Genomic DNA, 12,117 nt, shown 5'->3' on the forward strand with positions numbered 1-12,117 from the left:
CTTAGAGTTTGGTTTTTGATAGACAATAAGAACAGAAAATCGAACCTTTTCTTGAGGTAGAATAAAATCACTAGAGTCATAGAGAAATCGGCTCTGAAAGATGTTTTACGTTTCTGTTAACCGTGAAGGTGAAATGAATGCAGTCAAAAATATTCTAGAACAAGCATATATTGTACATCATTGCTTGCTCGTCAAAGAATCGTCCTGATCGAGTTAAACTGCCAGTACCGTCAGAACTGCTTTTGGGAAGCATTGCAATTTTGATTGTTGAATAAGTGAGGAAGTAAGTTTCCTGGTTCTTAAAAAGCCTAGTTTGGAAAGAGAAGTCATTAGAGATAGACATTACTTAACATTCGTGATTAGGAATGTATAGCATAATAGCTAACAGCTTTTGATACTGTCGAATGTGCTTTGAGTATAAAACTGTTTGAATCCTAAACAATCATATGAACTAAAGTACAATTAGAATCTCCATTTTACAGATTAAGAAACTGAGACAGGTTAAGTAATTTGTCCAGTCAGTAAATGATAGAAAGATAAGTCTGGTGTTCAGCTCTGTTTTTTTTTTTTATTACTCTATCATTATCCAAAAAGGATTTGTCTACTCACTTATTAATCTCCTTGCTCCCATATAAAGTTATCAAATGATTTCAGATTGCAAAGTTGAATTGACCCAAATATTGTATACATGCACATTTGTGGAGATTTACCTCTGAATATTTTAGGGATGGTACCTCACAGGCAGATTCATAAGGAGTGGTCAAAGTTTTCTTTATTGGTGCCTGTCACTATTAAAGACTTGCTTTTCCTACTGTGTTTGAAAAGACATGTACAGTACGTTATATTTGAGACCCATGCCCAGGGCATACTACTATAGGACAAATGGCAAAGCACTGAATTATAGGTCGTATTGTTGGCAGTGTTAAAAAATTATTTTTCAAGTTAAGTTTATAACATTACAGAGAAACCGATAACTATACTTTTGGTTGAATGTATAATTAAAAGTCCTGCTTTGTAGTTCCGCTAACTACGACTTTCATCTTTAGAGTTCTAGTGCAAAGCTTGGAGCACCATAACTTTAAAAAAACTATTAACAAATTTGATTTATTTTTGTAGGTGCAGGAAGCTGTTTGGAGACTCTGGAAAAAAGAAAACCACTTGTAGTGGTTGTAAACGAAAAATTGATGAACAATCATCAGCTGGAATTGGCAAAGCAGCTATACAAAGACGGGCATCTCTTCTACTGTACCTGCAGGTATACTAGAGACTGATTATTTGACCTCTTGCCTTAATTTCTCCGCATCTGATCTTACTCACTTACTTAACCTGTCTTGTCTCTTCGACCTCTTACCTTCTCCCACTTACAAACATACTTTGATTTTCTCGCCTGCAGAACCCTCTCATTTGTGTTCCACTTTGTCTGTGAGCTCTGTGTTGTATTTCTTTTGTATCTATGGCTGTATCATTGCATGTGAATATTGGAGTGTGTGTGTGTGTGTACACGTTCATCTGGGTGTTTCCAGTCTCCAAGAATATAATTTTTGAGTTCATTATTTAGATTTTCATTCAGGGAATGCATTTGCTTATTTCTAATTCAGGTTTTGCCTTTGGTAAATCCACTGGAATTTCTAAATTAAATTTACTCATTCATTTTAATTCAGCTGTACCTAATACGTAGCAGACATTGTTTTAGGTACTGTGGATACAGTGGTAAACATGAAATAAAATCCCATGGTGCTAATGTTCTGCTGGTGATCAAGATAATTTTATATGGCGAAATGTGTTACAAGAAAAATAACCACAGGGTGATGTGATAGCTTGGGTGAAGACTTAATTAGATAGAATTGTTAGGGAAGCATGACTGGGTATATGACATTTGAGCTGAGACCTGATTGACAAGGAAGAGCCGGTCATGTTCCTACAGGCAGAAGGAACAGCAATTGAAAAGGTTCGAAGTTAGGAATGAGCTTGGAGTTTGGTGTGTTCGAAGAACAGGAAGGTTAGTGTGACAGGAGTGTAGTGAGATAGGAAGAATATAGTATAAGCTGAGGCTGGGTTGGGATAGCCCATATAAAAGTTCTGGTTTTATTCTATGTGTAGTGAGAAGTCATTGGAGTATTTTAAGCAGAGAAATTATTTTATGGTAAGGGGTATTATTTTCTATAAGTACACTAGAATTCAACAGGAACTGATCGACATCACAATAGAAGGATGAAGAAAATTGCTGGTTTGTTTTCTGTTAATTCTTCAGACACTAGAAGCTTGCCAAAGGGTCAGGTCAGTAATTCCCAATTGTTTGACTTTAAAAGCTATCTTAATTTGATGTTTTAAAAATTAAAGACCCCATAAAAGTATTGCAAAATACATATTTTTATGTTATAATAAATTGAAATTAATTTGAAAATAAGGCTTCAAAGAAACGGGCTAGAACATAGTAAACTTTTAACTTTATTGCGTTTCTCTTAGGCACGAGTAAATACTTGTTCTTTCATTAAATATTTATTGAGAACCTACTGTGTGTCAGGTATTATTCCAGGCACTTAGCATACATCAGTGAACAAAACAAAGATTCCCGTTCTCATTTAGAGGAGGCAGATCATTGTTTCAGGAGAAATTGTTGATGTCTTAATCCCTATAATGATGGAGGAGAGGGAATGTCAGGGTGGCTTTGTAATATGGAGTTGAGAAGAATCTAGATAATCAAAATTATGTGGGCTTCAGATAATGGGCACATCTGTCCTTGGGTAGTTGAGATTGTTAGGGGTTAACATTTTTTAAAGAGGAATAAACTGTAATCTTGTTGTATGTAACTCAATTTTTCCAGACACTTTTTTGTTGGATATTTTCATTTTAAATGTTAAATCAGCTTTGATTTTATGTCAGTACATTTAAGAACGGAAAACATTGATTTCCTTAGCACATCCTGACTATTCAGGCCGAAAAGGGAGCTGTACAAGTCTTTTTTTTTCTTATGTTAATTTCAAGAAAGTCACACACATGAATGCCATAAGAGTCAATATTGGTTGCATTTTTATCTTAGATATGTCATTTATCTGCCCTAATTCTAGGCTGGGTGGTTGTATGTCTGTTCTAATTTAAGTGGCTGGCTTAATTAAATTCCTGACGTAATAGTTCTGTGTTGTGGTTTGGAACCTTATTTCCAACATGCATGGCGATTGTACATTGCTTAATTTACATTGGATTTATGATAGTAAATTAGTGGCAAAGCTATTTTACAATCTTCATGCATGGTCTGGTAGTCTCCCCAGCTTATTGTTCATGTCTGGCAGCTATTAACTTTTGGTTTCGTTTATTCTGTTTTCATAAATTAATTTTGCTTTCATTTATATCTGCCCAGTCCTGAGAAGTGTTCTAAAGTCATGTGACCACATCTTTCATGAAATAACATTTCTGAAATATTTCAGTCGACGTAAGAGTTAAAATATTTGTTGAATTGATATTGACTTGTAGTGCTCTTTGTATTGCTTTAATCTTAGTACGTATACCTATAATAAAATACATTAAAATTTTTATGTACAGTTTGAGAAGCATCACAGTATTCTTGGAAGTTAGGCTCAGTCATCAAGTGGGCAGCAGATGAATTATGGAATTTTATCCCATGTTACCTAATATTTTTCTTCTTTTGTTTTAGCACGCTTCCTGGGCTGTTACAGTCAATGGACTTATCAACACTGAAATGTTTTCCTCCTGGCCAGCCAGAAAAATTTTCTGCATTTTTGGATAAAGTTGTTGGATTACAAAAATAACACTAAACTCTCAACACTTTAAAAATACCCCCCAAATCCAACCTATGGAATGTGGTTAAATCAAATTAAGTATATAAAATATATTTGTAGAATAACATAAATTAATAAACTTCCTACAGCTATAGAATGTTAGAAATTTTATGGTGTGAATGTTAGCATTTGGGTCCAAATCTTAATTCCAATTTAGTAGATTTTTTAGATTTTCCCCTAATCTTTATATTATAGTAAAATATGTAGTGAGCATTCACAGGTTGTGTCCCAGAATCTCAAATGGAATTGGATTTATGAAAAAAAATTAAGTTCGAAACTTTGACAAGAATCTCAAATGTAGTTAGTTTGATGTTTCTTAGAATAAAAAAATGAAATAGTAACAAACTTGTAAAAATTTTTTGAGTTAGCATCTTTAGCTTCATGATCCAAGGAATCAAATTTTTTAAAAAAGTAAAAATGATGGATTATGTTTTGTGAAATAAAAAAGCTCAATAATTACCTTAAAAAAGATTAACCGTCAAGTCAGTTGATCTGTTGTACTTGGAGAAGCTACTTTTATCCTGAAGAGAGGAGGGGGTGTGTTCGCTTTTTTCCTCTAAAATATAGACAGTGATAAAATAATCGTGCCTAATGTCAAAGCTTTACTGATTTGAGAAGAGTAAACCAAAAGGACTTAAGCCAATAGGACTTACTGCTATTTTCTAAGAATCCTCTCAGTGATATTGAAACATTTACTGTAACATAGAGGACTTTATAATTTATGTACTTACAAAATTAGTTTTACAAATGAATAAGTGATCCAATGTGTATAATTGGCTAATTACGTGGTTTTAAACTTCACATAATTCAAGATATGTTTTGAAATTATGAGTAGTATCAAGACCTATAAAATAGATTATAAGTATTCATAGTTTTCTGGTATATAAAGTTCAGTAGTTCATCTATAAAAATAGAGCATTCACTATAAAGACCTATTATACTATTCTAAAATGTTGAATATTCTAAACATTTTACTTGGGATACATTATATAATGTTTCTGTAGATTTATTTTCCTGATTGTGTTTTAGGTTAATATTAAAGTAAATTCATACTAATGGTAGGAGGTGGTGGCTGAGAAGTACTCTGGGTAGCAGGAGGAAGCCAACTTGGATTAAAATTTTGCTGAGAATAATCTAAAAAGTGAGTAACCTACATCTACACAGTTGAAAATTCGCAGCACCATAATCATAATTGTACGTTAATGTTATGCTAATGTAGGAAAAATCCTGTGCAAATCCATGAAGAGAATTTGACTTTTCTAGGCTCTTATAAATGGTGTTTCTCTAATTTGAGAAAAAATTGCTTAAAATTTATATTGATCACTCAGTCTTTAGTTATTTTATATCATGAAGGAAGGACTAAGCATAGAGAATCAAAAAAAATGAAAGGATCTACTCAAACTTGAGACAACTAAAATGCAATATGGAACCACAGATCGTCTACTTGCTTCTTTCCCACAAAAACACAAAACCGAGATTCCAATATTTTATTTAGCAGAGCTTAAGCCAATGGTGTCAGTTGTGTATAGTGACATCTCTTGACTACACTTGTGAAATGTGGGGTTTAAAAATCAAAGGATATCTTAGAATCATTTTGATTTGGCAGAATACCTAAGATCATCTGGTTTAATCCCATCATTTCCCTGATGAAGAAAGGAAGAAGGCCGGAGGTTAGGACTTGTCTGAAGTAACAGCCTTTGGCAGAGCTGCCACTAGAAGCAGCTTCTTGACTCCCAGTCCTGTGCTCTTTTCTACCATACTATAATATATGTTGTAAGCTTTTTGTTTCTTTATACTGGTTTGCCTTTTATTTACTTTAGTTTAATATCTTTGAAGGAAAGTTCATTTCCAGTTTATTTTAGTAGAAATTCTACATTTAATTGGTTTTTCTTGTTGCTGTTATGACTTAGAAATCTGTGGTTTCTGAGTTTTGGGAATCTAGCAAAATGCCATGGGTAGAATTGATACTAGATTGAATGAAGACTTTAAGACAGAATTGTAGAGTTTTGGAGTTGGAAGAGAATTTTTAAAATATCTGGTGAAACTACCATTTTACAGATGAGGAAAGAGGCTAAGATAAATTAATTGCCAAGTTTACATCCTACTGGTTTTTACGAAAACATAATCAGAATTCTGTTAGAAATATGTGCTCAATAAAGTAAAATTGGTTTCATGACTGGGCTTCAGTTTCTTGAAATCAGTGTGTAAGTGGAATGCAGTTAATTTAGCATTTTTCTGTCAGAGGTATTTAGATTTCCAGGGATAAGGAAGCAAAAGAAAGTTTTTAGTATTTTGAGAAATTCACATGGTGGATAGGATCAAAGATTGACAAGTAATAGAAAGTTGAAGCTGTAGTAGATGAAAAAATGATGTGAGATAGGATGACCTTGGGAAGTACGATTTTTAGATGATTGTGTGCTTAAAATTTGGGAGAAAAGAGCTGGAAGGATTTGGTGGTAGGTAAGAGTACAACTGATGAACTTGATGTAGGGTTCTGGAACATTTAAAAGCAGTCATCTGAAAGTACTGTCAAGTTTCTGATTTTAGATAACTTAGAGCACTACTTTGTAAGCTTTTAAAGGCAAATCATGTAGATACAGGGCAATATAAAAATGTGTACCACTTGATAGTTTGAGGAAGCAGTTTTTCAAGACTGAAAATTAGGAATGACTAGCAGTAATACAGATATTTTTCTTGGCCCTTTATATATGGTATAAGCACTTAATTCCTCTGATTTGTAAAAAACATTTTCAGAGATGACCAAAAATCTGCATACAGTCTGAGAAATGCAATGTATGGGAAGATTATTTGAAATTGACTTTTGGGAAAGATTTGGAATGGGTGGTCCTTATAATTTTCTGGTAATTGATTTTCTGCTGTACAATTATAATTTTGTGCAGTTGATTTTCTGCTGTACAATATTTTATGGGGGAATGGGGAAAAATAACAATAGTTAATACCTGTTGCATGCTTAGTATATATCAGGTACTATTCAAAACATTTTACAAGTGCAAACTCATTTCATCTTTACAATCACCCTATAAAATACTGTTATTGTCCCATTTTGCAAATGAAACTGAGCTCAGCATAATGTGAAAAAGGAGTGTATGCTACTTAAGCGTCCAAAAGGTGGTCAGGGAGTTGTAATTAGAACACAGAATTCCAATATATTTCCATAATTTTGTGGGGACAGGAGGACAGAATATTTGAAACCAGGACTATTCCAAGAAATTTAGATCGTATGCTAGCCATAGGTATATAACATATTTTATATAACTCTATATATGGATTTCTACTCATAAAATTCATGTGGAGAAACCCCCAGTTGGTTTACCTGGTTGTGAGTTATTTACTGGCTCTTATTTTCTCTTTAATTGTTTTAGGTTCCATTTTTGGTCATCATCTCTTTATTATTTCTTCGTATTTTTCATCACTCCCAGAGCTTCTACTGTTGACTTCCTCTATGACCCCCAACTCTGATTTGAGCTCTCAAATGGTATTTACAGTTGCTTAGTGGTCATGTCTGCCTGTCTGTTCTCTATGTACCTTAAACTCAATGTACCCCAAACTAAAATCATATTTGTCCTTTTCATATTAGAAACTTATCTCTAGTAATGGAGTCACCATTTAGTCCTCCAGGCTTTAATATATCTCCAATCTTTTATATGTGATTGGTCATTAGGTACTCTCAGCTTTACTTCCTGAATATGTTAGGCCCATTTATTTGTTCATTTAGTCTTTTAACATAAATGCATAATAAAAGTCTACTTTTGGTATCAGAGGACTCGACTTGATTCCTGCTCTAGAGGAACTCTTAACAGTTGAATAGGAACTTTGTCTTATTCATTCTTGATTTCTCTGCCTGATACACAGTAGGCTTTTCATAAATGATAAATGTACTTCTGTAACTTAGTACTCTTCTCATTATCTTGATTAGGATTAGATATTCTCAGAAACACTCATCTTGCATACCTTCTTTGACTTCAGAGTATCTAGTATGTGTCTTGTTGGGTAGAAAGATGTAATCCTCACGTCATAGTGAAAACTGTAAGATGAAGCTTTTACAGAAATGTAGTGTTTTCTAGTAGAAGATTACATGGAGAAAGGTTTAGGATAACCACCAAGTGACACAATTTAATTCCCTTTTAAATGGTTAATTCCTTACACGAATATTCTAGCACTATCTTTATATTGTATAGTTCTTTAAATTATAATTTTTGTAGGTGGTCAGACCAAAGGTCGGCAAATCATTCTAGCTTCTTCAAACAGGAATGTAGCACATGCTTCTTGACTTTGATATTCTTGAAAAAATATTTTGAGGTGATTTTATACCATGGTATATCATCTATTTTGGTATTACACTTCTATTAGATCTTTATTGTCTTTTTGAATGTTTACTACATCCTTGGTACAATTTATATTGATTGATACTCTATCATGATTTTATTTTGATGGCTACCACCCTGTTTTCTAAGGTTCTTTGAGTCATGGAGCCCTTCAAAATATTTAAATCTTGCTTCCCTATCTACTCACACATAAATACATTTTGCAGTGAATTTCAGGGAGTTTACAGGTACCTTGAGGCCCCCAGGTTAATCCCTAGGCTGAGGCCAACTTCAGTAACTTCATTCCTATGTCATGGTTCATTAATATTCTGATAACTTCTAGAATCCTTATGATTAAACCCGCTGATTAAATTTAAGTTTAGTAATTCCCAGTTTTTATAATATAACAAATGATAAACTTTGCTCAAGTTTAAAACATAACACATTTGAAACTAACCTTAATATTGTAGTATTAACTCAGTATCTATAACCCATAATATCTTGTGTAGCACTGTTTCTAGTTGATAAAAGGGACTAAAATGAAATTTCATTAGTAGTGATTACTTTATGGTATACTACATTAGGTTCTTTGGTAGAGCAATACATATTGTAATTTGCTCATTTACTGTCAAGTGTGCTTCTAAAGTATTTGCTGAATTGATAGTTACTGTTGGGATGATGTCTGTGAGGGGCCATATATTACATCTGTTTTACTGGTCATTTCCCCTTTTGTACAGAATATATTGGTTGGTTGTTGACTACCAATATGAAGTGGGTGGTTAATACATTCCTTGAATTTAGGAGTGAAAAACATTCCTAAATCCTCAACCTGAGTATTCTGGTTCTGTTTTCCCATTTGTGAATTAGTAAAACTAACTTTCCTTGTAGGTGATTTCTAAGACAAAACCACCTGTGTGACATGTTTGAGAATAAAACGTCATTGAAATAATAAATTTTCACTTGGTTAGGGTTTTTGTTTTAAGAAGTAGGAATAGGCTTAGAGATATTTCTCTAGAATCAAAGTATATAGACCTTAATGATACAGAAAGCAAAGTCTTCATTGATTTTCATATTTAATTTCATATTCAGTCTCTAGTTGTGGTTATAGTTAGAGAATTAAAGTTTATTTAGAGGGCTGAGTGAATGGGTAGTATTTTTAGTGCATCAGAACAAAGAAAATAATGTTCTGGTCTTCATTCTCTCCTAAAGCTCCTGTCTGTAGACTGATTAGATATTGCAGGTATCTGAAAACAACCCTCAGTATTTCTGTGCCAATATGATATATTTTAAAGTAAAATACTATTTTTCTTTTTTTCCCTAATGTATATTAGAATACATTATCAGGTGAAAGAAGGGAAAAGAAGGAAATGAAAGCTAGTGGCTCTTGGTAATGTTACTTCAGTTTTGCGTATTTGAACGAGGACCACTGCTCTGGGAAATTATTTTCTGTTTTCTCTTTCCTAAAACTTGAGGAGGATGTTGAATAGAGCCATGTGACCAAATTTTGTTTTAGAGCTGTTATGTTCTCTTCCTTCATGAATCCTGCTTTGCTAATTGTGTTTAAATGACCACCATGAAAAGAAGTGACAGGTAGTTCCAGGGTGCTGTTAAAAATATCTTTTAAAGAGGATGGCTCCATAGCGTAGTAGTTAGCTTGTCTGCTTTACATGCAGAAGGTCCTGGGTTCACGCCCCAGGTGGAGCCCCGGGCCAGGCCCCAGGTACATGCTGCCAGCGTGTGGGAGGAGACGTCCTGCCCTCAGAGATCCATCCCTTAAGGGGAAAAGGCAACATCCATAGGTCAAGGGTGGAAGTGGGGCGGGGGGGCGAGGGAATTAAAGAGTGGAAAAAATATCTTTTAAAAAGCTTATTTTTAAGTAATGAAAGACTTTAAAAGTGGTTCTATGGAGTTGAACTATTTCCCCCAGTTGGCCTCAAAATAGCTCCTCAACTTAGTTGGTACTAAAAATTAATTGAAATAAATTATTTGGTATTAAGTTTTCTTAATATTGTCTTAGCAGGTTCTGTCAGAAAGTTGTTACATACACATAATTTTTTCCAGTTTTATTTAGGTATAGTTGACATATAACGGTATAAGTTTAAGGTATACATCATAATGATTTGATGTATGTATATGTTGCAAAATGATTACCACAATAAGTTAATATATATCACCACACATAGTTATAATACTTTTCATCTAAAAACCTAGGTCTATATATTTCCTTTGGAAAGGTAAGATTTATCATTCATTTTTGTGTTGGTTAGTCAACCCCACAATTTGCAAGGATAATAGGTTTACTTCCCCTGAAAGCTATTTTTATGGTTATTGTTGATCACAAATTTGACTAACTTGAAGGGAGGGCAAATCTGTTACTGTCGAATCACAGTTCACTATACCTGAAATAGCTTAGAGGTTATGCAGCTCATGTCTTTCACTTTACAGATGAGGAAACTGACCTAGAAAAATGAAAGTGGCATAAACAAGTTCATAATATTTTCATGGTACCATATTGCCTCTCAAACTCCAAAATAACTCAAAAGCCATGTCATAAATACATTTGCAACTATACTTTGTATGTTGAAGATGATAGATGCTTTAAAAAAATTCAGACATACCTCGCTTAATTGGTTGAAACATGGAGTGTTATGTTAGAATTAAAATATTAGAATTATCTATACATATAATTCTAATATACTAGAAATATCTTAGAATTATCTTAAAATTATAATATTTGTATATTGTATTACAAGGAATTTCTCCTTTTGATCAGTGAAAGAAGAAATAGACAATTCTAGCAATTAAAAAGATCACATTTTCAAATTAAAGCATGTCAGTTTCATGACAATGTCAATAAGGTCATCATTTAAGTTATTTTTATTTTCTTCAATTTGTTTCATTCCAATCAGTACCTAGAATACTGATTAGCACTTTTAGTGCCTAAAAAGTCTTTAAGGCAATCATTTTTCTTACCATTTATTTTTAGGTGTCGAAGGGAGGAGCTACATCAGGATTGGAGAAACCTTCTGGGGATCTATATTTTAACTTTAGTTCTATTTCCAGTAGAATTTAGGTGAAATTATTCTGGTTCTTATGTATATTTTTTTGACCAAAGAATAATTTCTTAGTGAACTGCTTTGTCAGGTAGCAGCTCACAGCAATCAGTCCTTAAGCACTTATTATATGCTTGACATGCAGTATCTTATTTAACTATTCCGACATCTTATCTTTAGGGTCACAGAAGAATTTCTAGACCAACATTTCTCAAACTTTGAAACGATTTAAAAGCAGGAGCTATAGTGCATCAAACACCATTAATAACTTGAATGCTAAAGTTACCTACTTTACTTTGACCTGGCTTTTCCAGACCTTTTTCCCTCATGGGAAAGGCCAGGTCCAAGTTAAGCAGGTAACTGGCATTTTTTAGATCCTTTCATATTGCAAATGTGCATTGCAAACTTTAAAGATAGGATTATAATATGCAGTGTTCCTGGAATTATGGCCTTGAAACTCTTTAGAAACACTAATAACTTGTGAACACGTTCTGGATCACTGGTTCTTAAAGTGTGGTCCAGGACCAGCAGCATCAGCATCACTTGAGAACTTGTTAGAAATGTAAATTTTCGGGATCCACCCCAGACTTGAATCAGAATCTCTAAGTGTGGAGCAAATTCCTGTTTTATCAAGCCCTTCATTTGAGAAACACTGTCCTAGAGATGTATAGGATTGGAGTAGTTTGCTATGGAAGAACAGCCAGCCAATTACGATTTCAAATACAGATTGTTAAATACTATGAAACGGCTTTCTGTTATGCAGGTTGAAGTCTAGTATCATCTCACAGCTCTTTTAAAAAGTACTATTGTACTGATTTTGGGAAATTTAATTTGTACTTAAGCACCGTTGAGCCTTTGTTCATATCTGTTCTTTGGTGTACAGTTCCTCATAATTGTGCAACAATATGTAGTTCTAGTCTTATTACTGATTTGATGTGAAAA

General features: G+C 33.5%; 1 protein-coding gene across 1 annotated transcript in view; it reads left to right on the forward strand.

Moving 5' to 3' along the window:
* Positions 1-12,117, forward strand: part of ALG13 (ALG13, UDP-N-acetylglucosaminyltransferase subunit) — a 65,181-nt gene that overhangs the window by 1,186 nt on the left and 51,878 nt on the right. Inside the window, 2 exon segments of the mRNA XM_011374360.2 lie at positions 1,117-1,255; positions 3,653-3,758. Coding sequence (XP_011372662.2) covers positions 1,117-1,255; positions 3,653-3,758 — 245 coding nt within the window.

This window comes from Pteropus vampyrus, unplaced genomic scaffold (assembly GCF_000151845.1).
Source record: "Pteropus vampyrus isolate Shadow unplaced genomic scaffold, Pvam_2.0 Scaffold244, whole genome shotgun sequence".
Taxonomy (NCBI): domain Eukaryota; kingdom Metazoa; phylum Chordata; class Mammalia; order Chiroptera; family Pteropodidae; genus Pteropus; species Pteropus vampyrus.